This window comes from Fusarium fujikuroi, chromosome FFUJ_chr01 (assembly GCF_900079805.1).
Source record: "Fusarium fujikuroi IMI 58289 draft genome, chromosome FFUJ_chr01".
NCBI lineage: Eukaryota > Fungi > Ascomycota > Sordariomycetes > Hypocreales > Nectriaceae > Fusarium > Fusarium fujikuroi.
Window position 1 is genome coordinate 343,588 of NC_036622.1, and position 17,321 is coordinate 360,908.

The window sequence follows — 17,321 nt, forward strand, 5'->3', positions numbered from 1 at the left end:
CGCGATGCAATTGACCAATTACATTGAACTCCTTGTTACAGATGCAAATTCTTCCGCTAATGATATTCCGAGTCTTTCATCTCTGTTCTCTGTTAAGCATATCTCAACGAAACATTGGCGGGGGTACGCGGGATGGTTTCTCAAGATGCGAGATGGGAGCTTGGCGTTGGTATTAAAACCAAGTGTTTGGTCGTCATCTGCGTATTTGTTCTTTGGTTCAAACTAAACTCGTTCTTTTTCATTCGTTAGACATTGACTGTCATTATATTTCATCTTGTACCTTTTATTCTTATCTTATCTGATTCTTTTATAATCTGCTAGACGCAAGATGTCTTCCTCCATTCTTTTCGCTGCCGGCCTTCTTGTCGGCGCCGCTCAGGCTTACACCCAGGTCAATGTTGCTTCTCCTTTCATGCTCAAGAACATCGATCCCATTGTCTTTCCCGGAGAGTACAGCAAGTCTCATCTCCACTCGTTCTTCGGCTCCGATGCCGTCACCGTCAACACCAAGACGAGCGCTGAGCTGCAGAAGGGCTGCACCAACGCCGAGAACCCCAACGATCTTTCCGTCTACTGGATCCCTACGCCGCTCTACACCGCGGATGGAAAGAACTTCGAACCTATCCCTGTTATGCGCTTCAGCGCGTACTATAACCTTGGCGAAACACCCGCCGAGGTTCCTATTCCTCAGAACTTGAAGATGGTCGCGGGTGATGCCAATGCACAGACTCAAGCTGATATGCCAGCTGACGCCAAAGCGGAGTGGACGTGCGAAAGCGAGCCCATTCCCCTCGGCGCAAACGGATTCCCTACCTCAACCTGCGCAACCCATCTCCAGCAACTCCTCTACTTCCCCCAGTGCGTCAACGAACAAACCCTCGAAACGGCCTACAAATCGCGCGACTACGGCACCGCCAACTGGTGTCCCGAGGGCAGCAAGTCCATGCCCCAGCTGCGCTTCAGCATCCGCTACGACCTGCGCAAGGTCCTCCCCAACGGCTGGAGCGGCGAGGCGCCCTTCAAGCTTGCGTGCGGAAATGCGTTCTGCTCGCATGGCGACTTCATTAACGGCTGGACTGAGGAGGCGGCCAAGAACATGGTTGCTACTACGATGGAGAAGCAGAAGTTTAGTGCTGTTGAGGGTGCGCTTGGTGCACCTGATGCAGGTCCGACTTGTGAAGCTAAGGATGCTGATCCGGAGAATGGTACTAGTGATTACAATGAGAGTGTGGCTGTCATGAACAAGCGGGATGTTTCGGCTTGGGGATGGAAGTCCAAGGCTCGTGTTGTTCGCGCTTGAGTCGGTGGTTCGTCAATTGGGCTTATCAAGCTACCAGCTGTAGTTGAGTTCTGTTGGCTAAGGACAAAATATCATTCATAGCTTGTATATAGTTACATGTGAATAAACCTGAGTCTTCTTAACATCGTTCCATTCTATATAGTGCCCAGAGTTTTCGTGCAGGGGTTGGTGTTGAAATAGCCTTGGTAAGTGGCGGCCCTGCATGTAGTAATAGATGGTTGAGCGGCCATTAGCTATTGTTGAGCACCTGCCTTGTTATCTTACACTTTAAGTCATTCGTATCAATTCATACTACACTTTCCGTTTTGCGTGGCTGCTCGGGATCTCTAACCGCGTTCAACATGGGCGTTCTTAAATGGGTAGTTTTCCGCCCCTCGCCCAAATCAGTCAAACCCCTCCAAAAAGACGCCAATCAAGTGAAATCAGACTAAAGACTATAGATAAAAGCACGCCAATTGAACTCCCCCTTCGTTCTCACTCAAATATCGATACTTTAATATTAAAATTTTCACATAACTCACCATGCGCTCAAAACGAGTCATCTCAATCGTCACATGCCACGCAGAAGGCGAAGTCGGCGATGTTATCATCGGCGGCGTCCTGGATGTACCAGCCAAAACAATGCACGATAAGCTCACATACTACATGGCTGAGCGAGATGGTCTTCGGCAACTACTCCTCCAAGAGCCGAGAGGGCGCTTGGAAATGAGCGTTAACTTAATTGTCCCGCCATGTCGACCTGATGCAGATGCTGGTTTCCTTATCATGGCACCGGGAGATTGGGTCCCCATGTCTGGATCGAATTGTGTCTGCACGACGACTGTTCTTCTCGAGACGGGCATTGTTCCCATGGTTGAGCCTGTTACTACTGTGAGGTTGGACACAGCTGCTGGATTGGTGGTTGCGACGGCGGAGTGTGAGAATGGGAAGTGCAGATCCGTGTCTTTTGACAACGTCCCGGCATTCGTTTATGCTCTCGACAAAGAGATCGACGTTCCTGGTCTGGGAACAGTGGTGGTGGATATTGCATACGGAGGACAGTGGTATGTGCTCGTTAAAGCAGAAGCGCTGGGTCTTCGCGTGGAAACAGTCAATGCCGATCGTCTCATCGATTTCGGCAAGAGATTGAAACAAGCAGTCTTGGCGAACTGCATGCCCACACATCCTGAGAACCCAGCCATCTGCGGTATCAACAACGTCATCATCACAGAACCTTTGGAAGAAGGACAAGAAGGCAAGACTGTCAAGCACACCGTTGTTGTAACGCCGGGAAGACTGGACAGGAGTCCTTGCGGAACGGGGAGTTCGTCGCGTCTGGCTATTCTGCATGCGAGGGGTCTTATTGAGGAGGGAGAGTCGGTCAAGTTCAGGAGTATCATCAACACAGAGTTTGTGGGGAGGATTAGAGGGACGACGAAGGTGGGGGAGTTGGATGCGGTACTGCCGACTGTTAAGGGGAGGGCTTGGATTACGGGTGAGAAGAATGTTCATCTTGACCCTGAAGATCCCTTTCCTACTGGGTTTCTACTCTAGATAGAGAATTATGAAGATTGCAGCATGCATTTTGTCCATGAGTGGTATACCTTATGAATGAATAGATGAAAACATGGTCTTCAGCAATTTCCGCGAGTCTGCGACTTAAGCATCCTATAAAGTCTCTCGTAGGCTTGAATTGTAGTTAGATATTTAAAGATGGCACTCGTAACAATTTCCAAGCCTAACTCATTGAGAATAAAGCGCAAAGACTCTCATGCGAAATTTGAGTGATAGTAAACACACGCTGAGTAACAGTACTTGGAGTTGACCCTCACAGCTTCGCCCGAGTCTTATCAGTGACCTTGTCAACAAGCTCAACCACCCCCTCAGCACATCCATAAGACCCCATATACCCCCATCCCGAATGCCCATAATTATGAATAACCCACGTCTCATCATCCAACTTCTCCTCCTCCAGCCTCAAACCGCCCTTTCTATAAGGTCTAAACCCAACACCATGCCGAATAATACTCAAACCAGTAATTCCCTTTCCACCAGCAATGTCGGGACAAAGATCTACAATCCTCTGCATGATTCTATTCGCGGTATTCGGATCAGGCTGTGTATCCCAGTTCCCAATCTGATACGTCCCACCAATAACCGTACCGCCACCAGCTGCTCTCTGCATAGCGTAGATCTCCTCACCGCTCTCGTCGAGGGCGCTAGAACACATGAAAAGCGGTAGGTTCTTGGGTGTTTCGTTGCGAACGAGGACGATTTGACCTCGTGCTGGTGCGACAGTTGTGTCTTGCACGCCTCCGAGCTTAAGAGATCCGAGACCAGTGGCGTTGACGATGATATTAGCCTTTTCACCGGTATGGCTGAGATACTTTGCTTCGTTGATGTGGGCCAGAATACCGCGCTTTACGACGACGCCGTATTTGAGGCATTGGCCGAGAAGCCAGGGGAGGTAGATGGCTGTGTTGATGCAAACTCCTTGATATTGGAAGCCAGAGTCGTAGCCTGTTGCGACTTCAGATGGATGGTTGTTGCGGAAGTTGTTGAAGATTTCTTTGAACCATGGGTTGTCGGCATAGAAATGCGCTGAGAATCCGGACTTGGCGGACTCTGTGTCTTTATTCCGACGGAGGACATGTGTTGCTTACGATGTTAGCCCTTGACTGGTCTCTAACAAGTCTGAACGTACTCTGGAAATGGATTCCCGCTTCAGGAGTCTGCTCGACGAGTTTCTTTAGAGCGATCCAGGTTCGTCGTTCCCAACGACTTGCGTCTTTGGGCGACAAGCTTGAAAATATTAGTATAATAGCTTAGAGAAGGTATCAGTGGTTGGCTCACGGAATCACATTGGCTCCGGCCCATGGTGAGGCATACTCGGCGTCATAGTCGCCGGGCATATGATTGCCAATAACAGTGACTTTATTGCCCTCCTTGGCCAGCAATAACGCTGAGGTGAGGCCAATTACACCGGCACTTGATATTGTTAGCTAGAGATTCAGTTATTGATTGAATATCTTACCCGATAACGACAACGGTGTTTGTCATCTTTGAAATTATGTAATTTTGAATATTCTTCGAGGAGACTACAAAATATGTGATATTTGACCTGTACCTAGCTTAGAGAAGGTCGAATTTAAGTGATAGCTATTCATCTCGTTACATTCTAACTCATCGTTTGTGATTGGTCACTTCGCGGATGCATGCCTATCTCGGCACAGTGGGGCTAGTGGTATGCGAGCCGCTTCCTAAACAGTATCTGGGGTAGACTCGTTATCTGAAAGCACTAATCCAGTGCTGAGTGAACAAAAAAGAAGTTCATTTTCGCGCTGGCTTGCCAAGTTGGACATAGAGAGCTGTCGCGTGACTGATGTGAACGTCTCATGGTGTTCTAGACCCAGGCCTCATGGAGAGAGAAGCTTTCGGCCTCAAAGCGAGGTGCCAAAAAAAAAAAAAAAAAAAAGGAAACTGGTCTAAGGTCTATTGATTATAGTATTCTGCTAATCTGATGCCGATAAGCACTTGAGGATAGATATTTGGGGTTTCTCGACGCCCCTGACCAGGATAAGGCAAGCCTTTGCAAGGTAACCAGCCAATGAAATATGACACGTCAAACTCCGCATTTCATTTCACCGCTCTGTCCACTTCGGCGCCCTTCATCTTTACGCTTACTTGAGTTATTGGGCCGACTTCTGAGATGGCTACAACGCCCAGATACAGAATCGAAAGTATTCTCACCAATGTTCGGAGCGATAATCACGAAGCCCGCTTCTCCGTCCGCCGGAATGGAAGGGTATTCTACATCACGATCTCACCGACCAATTTTATCAACTCCCCCAACATGACCGAGAAGTACATGGCATATCTTGAAGTCCTCAAGTCACGCGAAGAGGTCGTCGGCGATATCTATGATATCGACGTCTATGAATGGGTCATGGCCCCGTTTGAGCCTCTCCTGGTTGAACTTGCGCCTCCTCCAGAATGTAACCCCAAAGACATCAGAGTCACCCTGGAACAGCATTTATTTCCCGAGTTCTTTGTCTTTCAACTAGACATCATTGACGAAAAACTATGTCCTCGACGTGTTGAAACAGAAACGTCCCCTTCACGTCCATCTTTTGTACGCTTTGACGATGACTTTTGCGATGACCTGGAGACTTGGACTGCCTTCTATGATCCCGCCGGAATTATCTTGAGCTTTAAGGACCCCAAAGATGCGCTCTTCAAGCTGCCGGACAAGGTTCTAATTGACAACTGGCAGACTGAATGTTTCTTCAAGCCATGCACCTCTGGCGTCCAAATCAAGCAGGAACTTAAAACTTACAAGTTGATTCATGCTGCTGGGTTGGACTCTCAACTCAACCTTTGCCATCTTCATGGTGTCGTCATGGATGAATACGACTTTATTCTTGGCCTTTTGCTCACCTATATTGATAACCGGGCTTGCCCACTATCAACAAAGGTCGCACCCGGATACCCTGACGATCCTCCGCTTGAAGTGAGACAACAATGGATGGACCAGATTGAGGCTGCTGTTTCGGGCTTGCATAACGCTGGTATAAACTGGGGTGATGTAAAGGCAGAAAATGTCTTGATAGATCAGGATAGTAATGCGTGGGTTACTGATTTTGGAGGCGGCTATACCAGGGGCTGGGTTGATAAAGACGTGGCGGAGACTATGGAAGGGGATCAGATGGGTATGGCGAGGCTAAGGGAGTTCATCTTTCCAGCTACATCAAAAGCGGAACAGTAGTGTAAGTTCTCTTTGGATTCCAAAGATTGCAGAGGGATATACGGCGTGTAAGCAACTTCAGTGCTCTGACCAAGAGGCTCCCGGGCGGTTCGTATCCATGTCGCCGACCACTGTCCTACAATAGACAATACGTTAACTTGAAATGATAATTACTTGTTTCTTCGCATCTAGTCAGCTACTGCAGCTTCCCATATTTCTTTTACATAATCATCCTCAGAAAAGTCCAACGGCCATGCAATGTTCAACAAGACCCTCCTTGCATCCTCCCACTTCTCCAACCCCATATCTCTACTTTGTTCCTTTATGACCCTCTCGAAAAATGGCTTGAAGCCGGGTTCTCGCTCCATATCCCCAAGTTTCTCATGTAAATAAAGACTCATCAATCCCAGAAACGATTCCCAGAACAACAGTTCTGCGATGTCAGGCGTATTCGTCTTCTGAAGCGCAAATGTGAGATCACGCTGGAATATCCTCATGCTACAGAGGTATATCTCCTTCGTGAAAGGACGCCACAGAACAACTACCTGTTCAAGGAATAACTCAGTTGCAACGACCAATCCGCACCATGAAGTCTTTTGCTCAGCCTCTGAAGTCGCTTCATGTTGGTGGTCAGTGGGTGTAATTGAGGTTTGATGTGATTCAAGAACTGCGTCGTAAACTCTAGCAGCTGCACCGGTCCTCCAGAACTCGTCGTGTATCTTTTGAGCTTCCGTGAGATTGTAGAATTCGTCCGTGACTTGACGAAGACTGTTTACTATTGACGCGCTGTGGACGTCAGAGAGCCTTGCTCCGATATTGGGCAGTATGAAGAATGTTGAAAAGAGGCGTATGGCTTTGAGTTTAAGACAGTGCAGGTACTGGCCTTCTGACTTGTACCATTTGTGCATGAGACGCATGGGATTGGAGACTGAGAGGCTGCTCTTGTCTTCGGTTGATTCTTCGGCGCGGAGGATGCCATGGAGAACGGTTTGTACGCCGTGGATGAAAGTGGAGGTACTGGGATGTTAGTTGACTTCAGGTTATTTCTGGGTGTTAGATACCTACAGTAGATAATAGCGATCAGAAAGCTCTTGGTCACGAGTCTTGCCATTAGTAGTCGATGGGTCTGTTGTCCGACATGGCAGAGCGTAGATGACATTTAAATGCTTTTCAGCCATTTGCATGTTACCACTACAGAACTAATAGGTGGCTTAGTACATCTGAGACAATAAGCGACGTTCATTTGCCATACCTCTGTATATGCCAGCGTGGCAATCTGTTTGGTGATGGCAGCTGAAAGGGTGAGATCTCCACTGGAAAGCCATTTTTTCACCAGTCGCACGGTCTCAATTCTATGAAAGAGGAATGTATGCTCAAATGCTTCGAGACTGCCGACCTTGAAAGTAAAGTGTGTAGCTGCCATCAAGATCGCATTGCGGAGGGCTTCGGGGTCCGATATGGTATATGGCATGCTGTCAACGTAAGCATTGGTTTGCATTAGTAAGCATTGGTTGGTGAGACAAGCTTCTTAGCCGTACCAATCTTTGCCATGATTTGTGACAGATGTTACAAGGGTTTCACCGTAGACAAAAAGGCTGTTAGTGATTGATGGTTGTTTGTAAGTGATAAGACCTACAGTAATTAAAGAGTTCATGTGATTTGAGGGGCATGTCAATGGCCACGCAGTCCAGCGTCGTCGCAGAGCTCGACAAAATAAGCTGACGGACCAGAGCCTGGGTGTTGGGCACCTCAGGCCCCTTGGAAGAACTCGGAGCCTCCCAGGGAACATGCTCCCACGGCTGAGTCGCCCCAGCCTTCTCCAGCGCCCGTCTCTCCCTCAGCGGTATCTTGACAGGCGGGTATTCACAAGGTCTCTTACTATTAACGCAGTTCTCACTGCCAATTTGCACAGTCAGCCTTTCAAGCCTGGCTGTATTTTCTTTTTGGCTGGGATCTCATCTCACCATGTGGGACGCTGCTCGCCACACCGCACCCTGCGACTACGGCACTCTGAGCAGCCAGTGCGGCTTCGCGTGTGGGCGCGCCGCTGTCGGACTTTGCCTTTGCCCATTGTTTCGTCAGTGGCGTGACGGGCCATGGCTTGTGTGTGGTTTTAATGGCTTATCCGTTCCGGTGAGGAGATGGGAAGATAGGATGGAGGAGATCCATATTACGCGTGTGTCGTAAGCACTAGACAGGGTTGTTGATAGGTGGGGATGTTTTGGCCAAGGCCTGCTGTTAGGGAGCGACTTGCAAGATTCATGCCTTGATGTCGTGTTCGGAGTGTTGTGAGTGGAGAAATACCTCGTCTAAATGTCCGGATGCGTTGAAAGCAGTATTGCAGTAACATCAGCCTCGAAAGATGGAGCCTCATTGGGATAATTTGACGAATACGCGCATTCTGTTGGTGTTGTTTTGGGGGGCATGTCAGAGATATGGAACCAGCATAGAGAAATAGGCTCGAGCAATGGCGTTTACGGTAGTTGAAGAGCTATGACTTTTCTTCTTTGTCATCACATTAAAGAGAGCAAGGGACCACAGTATGACAAATGGGATAATGATCTTTTAATACAAGTAAGAAATAAAAAAGCCCACACCGAACACCTCTCAGTTTTGCTGATAAACACCTTTACACCTAGATATGGCAATCCTTCGGCCCTATCTTTAGCTTCCGCTCGCTTGCCACCACCCAGCCTACTGAGACCCAGCTATCATCTCTTTCAGACTCCTTCGAGTCCCACGAGACACTATGACAGCAAAATCGATACTATCATGCTCTCCGTTGCCTCCTGATTAGAGTTCTTGCTCATTGTTTGGGCTGTTCTCTTCTAACCACAGTCTTTCAACAGTAGCCACAAACTCATCGTAGTCCACCGCGTTCCAGTGTGGCAGCGAGTGTTTGGGGCGTTTAAACCCAGACTCAGCATCAGTGTCTTTTTCCAACTCAGCTTGGATATGCCACTCGGGATCATACCACATTCCATTTCTCCTCTGAATTAATCTCCACCTATAAAACTTCATCCAAGGATGAGAGAGATTGGCCCTGTGCTTGGGATTTTGCATCTTGTAGTCGTGCCACACTGTCCATGGGTTCCAGTCAGCCTCGATGATGAAGCGGTGGAGTCTCCTGGGTGTAGGGAGAACATCCCAGCCGAGTCGCAAGTCATTTCTTACAAGGTCTTCATTTTTCATAAGAGGACCCAGGGTGGCGCATAGCTTCTCCCAGTATTCCTTTCCATCGTGAACTTCATCGATGAGGTCGAAATCCAGGGGGGTTTCTCGGAGAAATTTGACAAGTCGTCGCAAGACTTGTATCTCCTGCAACTCAACGAAGTGGTAGTCAATGAGGAGATGAATCTTTTTGTCAAATATGTCCGCAGCCTAGCCCTGGTATGATTCTTTCCAGCTGGTCAACGGGTCCGCAATGTCCATGAATAGTCCCCAGAGCACATTGCCAAAATTTGTGCTCTGACGCCAGTAAGGCAGGCCGTAGTGCCAGATGCCCACCCAGGTTCTCAATCCAGGAGGGCAGACATAATATACGGCTGTTGCGTTTGCCCCACGATGTCGATACTCCTGTAGAAGCAGCTCGAGGAAGGATATCAGACAGTAAGATCTGAGAGCTACATCCATCGGCTTACGTATCAAGCCAGGCTTACTCTTTTGGTCGTACCATGAGATGAAATACTTGTGAAAGGTTTATGTGGTAAGGAAGGGAGTATCCATGATCGTGTAGCATCGTGATTATCTTACAGATCCCCTCTACACGAGCCTTGTCAGAAGTCTTGCCCAAAAGATCAATTACAAGCTCAGGCATGTGATCACAGTGTTGGTTGTTCTTATACCAAACTTGCTCCTTCTGCTCATTTGCCTCGTATCCTTTACTCAGTAGCCATCTGATAGTTTCGATACACCTGTAAATAGACACAGAGCCAATGGCAATGCATTCAAGTACATCGTCGATAGGCCTGTGGTGTTTGTGAGCCTTGTCGGATGGGCATTGGCATGAGACTTCCCATTCTAGATGCAAAGGGGGCTTTGCCAGTTGATAGCATCGCTCTATTGTTTCCATGTCTGCATACCTGAGGGCTGAGTGAAAAGCAGCAAAGTTGTCGGCATAATAATATGCTTGGCGTAGCTCGCGAAAGAATACCCCAGAGCTTAATGCGAGGCTCTTGAAGTCTTTATGCGATAGAGTCTGCTCATCCTTCCCAGGCTCACCTGTAATGTTGAGCAGAACTTCAACGGGGAGGAGGGCCAGTCTTCCTTCTTGTTGAGCCGGCTTTTCCTGGTGTTGAGGTCGTGAAGAAGGCATTTTTCTGGATGAAGAAGAAAGTGGAAGGTCTTCGATACGATGGTCCGACATATTTGCTTTCTGAGATTTCGTGTGAAAACTCGTGGTTGTGCATGATATGGTGTACGGTGTATGTTGTGCTTTGTAGTTAATACTCGATACTGATAGAAAGTCCTATACCTTATAGGGAATATGGCCTACATTTATAGTCAATGTGAACCTGCTCGATATGTCCAAGTCTCATTTGCAATACCTTTGTACCGCAGAACGATGCCGAGATCGAAATGTCAGGTGCTGTTCATTGCTGTCGTGTTACATTGCAATTGAGTTCACTTCCTGTTCATGAGACAACAGGGAATCTGTTCTTCTGTTTCAAGTCTCCCACGGCTTCAATTAAGGTGGGAACTTCTCAAAGAGCAGTTGATCTAGAGCATCTGTCCTGCTTAGGCCCTTCTTTGGCGGCCACGGAAACAAAGGATCGGAAACCTGAACAGGACACCATGTCCTTTATTGCTAATTTCAATTATTAACACGGAAGATCTACCGAGGCCAGAGCTTACACACCATAAGTCAGTCTCGGGGCTGAGGGCCTTGTAAACAAAGGAAGCACTCTCAGAATTCGGACAATCACCTTTTTCATCGTCTCAAGGTCGTTTCGGGCTCCAATAGATATCGTTAGTCTATTCATAGAGGTCCAAGCTTTTCAGCTGCATGAAATCTGAGCTGCATTTGACGACAGGCACGGATAAAAGCACGAAGCCAAGGACACATTCCTCCGAGACCGCCGAGTGAATATACTTTGGTTACTTTTGGTAATATGTAGACACAGATATAATACAATTTAAAAATAAGCAACGAAGGGGGGAAATTGAAAATGTTTTTATGACAGGCTAGCACTAAAAGCTGGTTCATACTGAACACTCCTGACACTCGGGTAAATAAATCTTCATCTTCCAGACCTGAAATCCATATAGTCCTATCTACAACTCTTAACTCTGAAAGCCGGTGTTGAATTCTCGTCATACCTTGCCATTTGAATCCTGAATCGTGGAGGTCAAAAAGTATGGATTGAGCCTGAGCCACTGCTTTTCGACCGCAGCCACAAACCCATCAAAGTCTACAAGGTGCCATCTGGGCAGATCACTGCTGTTTTGCTTGTAGCTATGAACATAGGCCCATTGATTATCATGCCATATCCCATTCTCGTCCTGCTCCAGCTTCCAGAAGTCATGTTGCGTCCAGCAAAATGACATCTCTGCCCTGAACTCAGGGTTTTGTAACTTGTGCTCAAACCATAACTTCCAAGGATTCCAGTCGACTTCAAAGACAAAACGATGAAGAGGTGCACAAATGTCTTCGTAGCTCAGTCGGCGCTGGTTATCCACTATGAGAGCTTCTTTGGTTGCAAAAGGGCGTAAAGCTTCGCATAGCCTTTGCCAGCATTCTTTTCCGTCGCGTTCATTATCCAGTCCCCCAACGCGTTTTGATAGGGTTATAATGTCCTTCAAGCTTTCTAGAATGCTCTTCAGAACAGTCAATTCATGCGAGTTGACAGCCTGGTAGTCTATCAGTAGCTGAATCTTTTCTTTGAAGCTATCGGCCGCCTTGCTCAGATCTGCCTCTTTCCAGCTTGTTGATGGGTTGAGGATGTCGAGAAACACATTCCCGGCCATCGTGCCTAAGCTTGTTCTTTGGCGGCGCCAGCTCCGTCCGTTTCCCTCTGAGTGCCCCGCCCATCTGGCGAGCTCGGGAGGGGTGAGCTGGCCTCCTGCTTTGACATCTAGATTGCGGTGTTTGTACTCCTCGAGTATGAGCCTGAGGAAGGATGGTGGGCAGCGGAGTCGCAAGGCCACATCTAATGGCTTTTTGACCAGGTCTACATCGGTTTCGTTGTGAAGGTGCAGGTGATATCGCTTCCGAATGTTCATCTGGTAAGGTAAGCAAAATCCGTGACTCTGTAAGATCTCAATCATCTTGATAATCTCGTTTGTTCGAGTCTGCTCTATACTCTGGCTTAGTATCGTAACCAGTAGTTCAGGCATATGATTGCAATCTTCATTATCATTCCTGTACCATGGCTGATCCATCTGCTCGTTTGCTTCGAAGCCTTCGTCGAGCAACCATTTCAAGGCATCTAGGGATTTCCCGATGGGAACGGAGCCAGTGGCCACATATTCCAGAAGAGAATCAAAAGGTCTATGTACCTTGTGTGGAAGTTCCGACGGACAGCTGCAACCGTGGTGGAGTTTTCTCGCAAGGCGAGGTGCAGCTCCAAGTTGAGCACATCTTTCGATGGCCTCCAAATCGCCATGTGCAACAGCGGAGTGAAACACGGCGTGGTCATCAGCAAAGTAGTACATTGGACGAATAAAATGGAAGAGCCTGGAGCAGCTCACTGCCAAGCCCTTGAGATCCCTGTAAGACATACTTCCTCCATCCTTACCGGGCTCGCCAGTGATCTGGAGAAGGATTTCGGTGGGGAGAAGGGCCAGCTTTCCCTGCTGCCGAGGTCTCGAAGGGGTCATCTGTATAGATGGAGAAGGAACAGCGACTTGAATATCCTGGATTGACATATTTTTGTTATGTGATTGTCTGCGAATAGTTTTTTAACCTTGCTGTGTTGGTTAGTTATCGTAATAGGATACTAGTTTCCAATAGCAATGCGTTACTCTGGATCGAGTATGGCCTGTACTTATATTCAAACCAGGCCAACTTTGTTCGTGAAAGATAAGTATGTACCAAGGAACAGAGGCAAATTGCATGGCACACATCCTTCGGAACACATAGATACCAAAAAGACGTATCAGTGCTTTTATTTCGATTGATCTGTGTTACGACATGCATGCCAGTAATGTCTAAATGGATAAATGGGAATCTTCAGTTGAGACTCGTGGCTGAGAGCTTGAATCAGCGCAAAGAACGAACGTAGAACAAGCGGTAAGTGGTGTATCATCCTATTGGGAGTAATGGAAACAAAGCATCGGAATCCTAAAGACCTTGTCGCCTTAGCCCTTTACGCGGGGATGTCCGGTTCCAAAGCATACTTTCGTTCAGGCCATGTTCGATTCTTTGTTGTCTTTGCGAGTCTGAACAAAGCGATTGCCTCAGTCACGACCAAAAACAAACATCGGCCTTTTAGTCACCTTGAACAGAAGGAGGTCCCCCAAGAAGGAATGGTTGAAATTGCTGCGGGCGCATGTCAGATGTTTATTGGCTACACTGTACCATCACTGATCAGGCTGGGACGGGTGTTACAAGACGCCTCAAGGACAGCCAGGCTAAATACCATATCCCAGGCAGAAGATTACAGGACGCTTGCGTTTGCGGACCGAATCCGCGATATTTGGAGTCTCGATTTCTTTCTATAAATTCGCGCACTCATCCGCTTGGTAACATGATGGGTCAACGTCATAGGGCAGCCCAATCGAAAACAAGGCTAACGAAGAAGGCCACGATTGAGTGAGAGAAAATGACATCCGGGACACTGCTCTAGTATCAATCTACCACGGTGTTCAGACTACGTGCATACTTATACTTAGGTCTTAAGGACTGGGAGTTATATTATGAGCCAAAAGCCACTTTCTCGTTCTTTTTGTTGCCCCAATATAAGACCAAGACTCTAAAAATGGAAGCAGATGTCACTCGGATCGCCCGACTCAATGAAAAGCCGACTACAAAGACTCAACAGAACTGGTCTGCGTAAGGATGGCCCAGAATTATAAAACACGTCCAATTCGACTCGAGCTGGGGTATCACTATTGCCCTACTATTCACATTCGTTTCAAATTTACTCCTGCGACATTTTTCAGTATTCTTCTACTACTCCCGTTACAATGAGTCCTCATTCCTCCACCCAAACTCAAACTCAAAGCAAACTCTGCCAGCTTCCTTCAAAAGTCCTGTTTGGTGTCGTTGGATCCACTAGCGACTACTCGGATAAGATGAATCTCTCCAGGACTTGCAGGAAACTATATGATATGCTTATCTTGCATATCTACTCTGATGCCGGTGAACGGCTTAAGTGGCGATATATGTTCGAAGCAGCCGAGGATGGCAACTGCCGTACTCTTGCCAGATGTCTCGAGGCTGGTGCGCCTGTCGATTATAGGGAGCCGGAAGACTGCGTTCGGCCTCTGCAGATGGCCATCGCATTCTGCCGACCCCTCACGGTTAAGTGGCTTCTCGCACATGGAGCAAACCCAAATTCCATGAGGGATGACAATCAATCCATATATGCAACCTGCCCTCTTGGGGCAGCCGTCGATTTGGCCATCAGGCCCAGGATTGGCTGGGATATACCTCTTCGATGGAAATTCAAAGGCTCCAAGACTCCAGGCTCCAAACGTCTTGCCCAGAATGCTCGGGAGATGATCAAGATCCTTCGCCAAGCGGGTGCCCAGGAACAATCCCTTGGTGATCTTGAGAGAGTCCATCTTGACTCTATTGAAGCCGGCGCTTTCTGTTGTCCTCAACACAAAAGCCGCCTTTAGGGTCAGGCATGGGTCTTGATGGCTGCCATCGTGTGTTGGGCCTACACAGATTGTCTTATCTTATGGTCCGGCATTTTTTCCCTCCTGTATCTTTCTTTATCTCGCTTTATTTATTCACCATTTTCTATAGTACTGATCCATTGCCCGTCGTTCTTGTTTAACGTAGAGCATCCCGTCTGATTGTAGTTGTATTCTTAGTTTCAGAGACTTAGTCCCTGCTCACAACAGCTGGTCTAGAATTCAGCCTACTCATCAACCAAACTTTAATGATATTCTGGTTAGTCACCACTATGGCGAAAATATTTTCAATGAGATGTGAGGTGACAACCATAAATCAGAGTCAGCGGGAGAGCAAGGCTGACTGATTCTGGCGGGCTGTCATGCCTCAGGCATCTACACAGTTTGCTTCACGCGCTGGAGACTTTAACCAGCTGAAGCCGATAAGGGAAGCCCAGTGTGGCTGGGCCTAACCAGTACTTTGCCACTGTGGGGATATCATGGATACGATGCTGTTATCGATATGAGCACGTGACTGCTTAGTAAAGATCTGAGCTAATAAGAAGCAATCATTCGTATTCCGCTGTAGGGCGAGATACAAAGCTAAAGAGCGGAATCGGATATTTGTTGCTCCTGGGGGGACTGTATGCAGATCAGTGAGCCATTCTTGTCAAGTGATGCTGACACTCAAAGACCAGGCTCGGTCATTGATTTCATTCCTATAAGGTGCAACCATACATAATATAGCCTCACTTGGACGTACCTGAGCTACGACGTGTTAGAAACCTCCCATTCTGTTGAGTCTTCATCCAAGGAATGGTACTTGCAACTTCCTGATCCTCTGAAACGTCACAAAGAGGAGGCCATGGCCTTTTCTTTTCTTTCACTTGGTCAGTATACCAATTGCATGAATCGATTCAAGGTCCTTTCAATCCCAATTACAAGCAAAAGCTGAAACCTTGTTGCACAGGCATCCATCCTACCATGTCGCGTTGAAAGAGTCAATGACGTATATAGATTGACGCCACTTATTCCATTCGTGTCAGTTCCCGTCTCTAAATATCGCTTATTCATTGGCATTTGCTGTTGCCTGATCACCTCCGTGCTCCAACGGAGCCCTGGCGGCAGTCCGAGCTCTAGAGATATTACGACGATTCGAAAACTGTCAAAGATGCCAAATAACCACATGCTGCGACTGAAATCTGGTGTAGTCACACTTGTTCTCAAGAAGAAATAAATATCGTTGACCATCTGAAAATACTCCTGTTCCTGGGCTACGAAATTGCTTCGGTGGTAGCACACGTTTGATCAATGTGATGTATTATAAAAAGACAAGCCCGGGAACCTCCGACAACCAAACAAACGTACCTAATTTAAGGGCGGATCGCAGCGCAGGCTGCATATCCAATACGTAGCTTTATACAGCATCACAGCAATCCTTGGATGAGCAGCATCCAGAGTGCGGAGGTCCTGCGACAAATAACTGGCCACTAACTGACTTTGCCTTTCCATCCGTTGAATTACGGTTCAGCAAACTCGACGTTCTGTTTCACCATTCCAGTTTCGCGGCCCATCGAAGATTTAAGAGGATTAGTACGGAGAGTTGAACATTGCAAGATCTTCAAGCTGAATGCATTCACTCGCCCCCTCTGCTAACTTCTCAAGCCTGCTCCGAGCCTGCATCTACGGAACATGAGCAGATACAAACAAGCCACCGCATTCAGCTGGCCAATAGCACTGTCCAGTTTGACCAACAACTTGCGGCACGGCCGTAAGCACGGGAGGCTCGCCTATAATTCTTTAGATGCTTAGTCCGGATAGCTGCAGCTCTTGAAACCGAGAGAGGCTCATTGAGTTGCTCTAAAGGCTCGTTGCAAATCTTGTCGACAAACAGGATATCTCACAAGATGTCTGATCTTCTTTTAAAGATACTTGTACTCTGATCACTGGTGGAATTTGGGGTCGGAATGGCAGTGGGTTCTACGTAGGTAAATTGCGAGAGGTCTCAATGAAGGTGAAGGGCGTCATCAGGATACCGAGGTCTCTTGCAGTTCCTACTCTTCTCTTTTGCAATGTTGTTTTAGCGTGGTATTGAATATGAGATGTCATACTGCACGACCTCATGAAATTGGATCCCTCCCAGCCCTCCGTCCATGCTCATCTGATCATTAATACCTTTATCCGATGCATTACCTCTTCATTGCACATCAGCATGCTCAAAACAAGGGAGTTTGTAAGGCAGATAGATGCTATTGCATCACTCAGCAGCACATAGAGACCGAGACAGATAGATTTATGTTTTCTCTCTTGCTTGCTTCCAACTCACCAAGTTCATTTTGTGACTGTCACTCATGGCGGTCATGCGTGAAGCGATATCCCTGACACTTCAGCCATTTGGAATCTGGTCTCGCTTCTTCAACTACTAAACTTTAGCCCGACATCACTTCTTTGTTCTGTTTTGCTGCTGTCTCATACTTCCCTCTCGCTTGATCCTTTTTTTCTTTGAAGAATATGTCT

At 47.5% G+C, this 17,321-nt stretch overlaps 8 protein-coding genes; 4 read left to right on the top strand and 4 right to left on the bottom strand.

Annotated features, from left to right (window-relative positions):
* Positions 1-328: 328 nt before the first annotated feature.
* Positions 329-1,300, top strand: FFUJ_01966 (uncharacterized protein; the record flags this gene model as incomplete). Its single annotated transcript, XM_023570418.1, has 1 exon — positions 329-1,300. The coding sequence occupies one exon, from the start codon at positions 329-331 to the stop codon at positions 1,298-1,300; it is 972 nt and encodes a 323-aa protein (XP_023423634.1).
* A 522-nt stretch (positions 1,301-1,822) lies between these two features.
* Positions 1,823-2,833, top strand: FFUJ_01965 (probable proline racemase; the record flags this gene model as incomplete). Its single annotated transcript, XM_023570529.1, has 1 exon — positions 1,823-2,833. The coding sequence occupies one exon, from the start codon at positions 1,823-1,825 to the stop codon at positions 2,831-2,833; it is 1,011 nt and encodes a 336-aa protein (XP_023423635.1).
* A 274-nt stretch (positions 2,834-3,107) lies between these two features.
* On the bottom strand, positions 3,108-4,339 carry FFUJ_01964 (probable D-amino-acid oxidase; the record flags this gene model as incomplete). XM_023570640.1 has 4 exons in its annotated part: positions 3,108-3,937; positions 3,984-4,081; positions 4,133-4,267; positions 4,314-4,339. 4 exons carry the CDS (start codon positions 4,337-4,339, stop codon positions 3,108-3,110), a joined length of 1,089 nt encoding a protein of 362 aa, XP_023423636.1.
* Positions 4,340-4,988: 649 nt separating this feature from the next.
* Positions 4,989-6,044, top strand: FFUJ_01963 (uncharacterized protein; the record flags this gene model as incomplete). The annotated part of the gene is made up of 1 exon (XM_023570751.1): positions 4,989-6,044. The coding sequence occupies one exon, from the start codon at positions 4,989-4,991 to the stop codon at positions 6,042-6,044; it is 1,056 nt and encodes a 351-aa protein (XP_023423637.1).
* Positions 6,045-6,211: 167 nt separating this feature from the next.
* Positions 6,212-7,494, bottom strand: FFUJ_01962 (uncharacterized protein; the record flags this gene model as incomplete). XM_023570862.1 has 3 exons in its annotated part: positions 6,212-7,040; positions 7,089-7,222; positions 7,276-7,494. 3 exons carry the CDS (start codon positions 7,492-7,494, stop codon positions 6,212-6,214), a joined length of 1,182 nt encoding a protein of 393 aa, XP_023423638.1.
* A 1,322-nt stretch (positions 7,495-8,816) lies between these two features.
* On the bottom strand, positions 8,817-10,389 carry FFUJ_01961 (uncharacterized protein; the record flags this gene model as incomplete). XM_023570973.1 has 4 exons in its annotated part: positions 8,817-9,404; positions 9,474-9,646; positions 9,777-9,991; positions 10,106-10,389. 4 exons carry the CDS (start codon positions 10,387-10,389, stop codon positions 8,817-8,819), a joined length of 1,260 nt encoding a protein of 419 aa, XP_023423639.1.
* Positions 10,390-11,336: 947 nt separating this feature from the next.
* Positions 11,337-12,890, bottom strand: FFUJ_01960 (uncharacterized protein; the record flags this gene model as incomplete). The annotated part of the gene is made up of 1 exon (XM_023571085.1): positions 11,337-12,890. The coding sequence occupies one exon, from the start codon at positions 12,888-12,890 to the stop codon at positions 11,337-11,339; it is 1,554 nt and encodes a 517-aa protein (XP_023423640.1).
* A 1,260-nt stretch (positions 12,891-14,150) lies between these two features.
* On the top strand, positions 14,151-14,807 carry FFUJ_01959 (uncharacterized protein; the record flags this gene model as incomplete). The annotated part of the gene is made up of 1 exon (XM_023571196.1): positions 14,151-14,807. One exon carries the CDS (start codon positions 14,151-14,153, stop codon positions 14,805-14,807), a length of 657 nt encoding a protein of 218 aa, XP_023423641.1.
* Between the last annotated feature and the right edge of the window lie 2,514 nt (positions 14,808-17,321).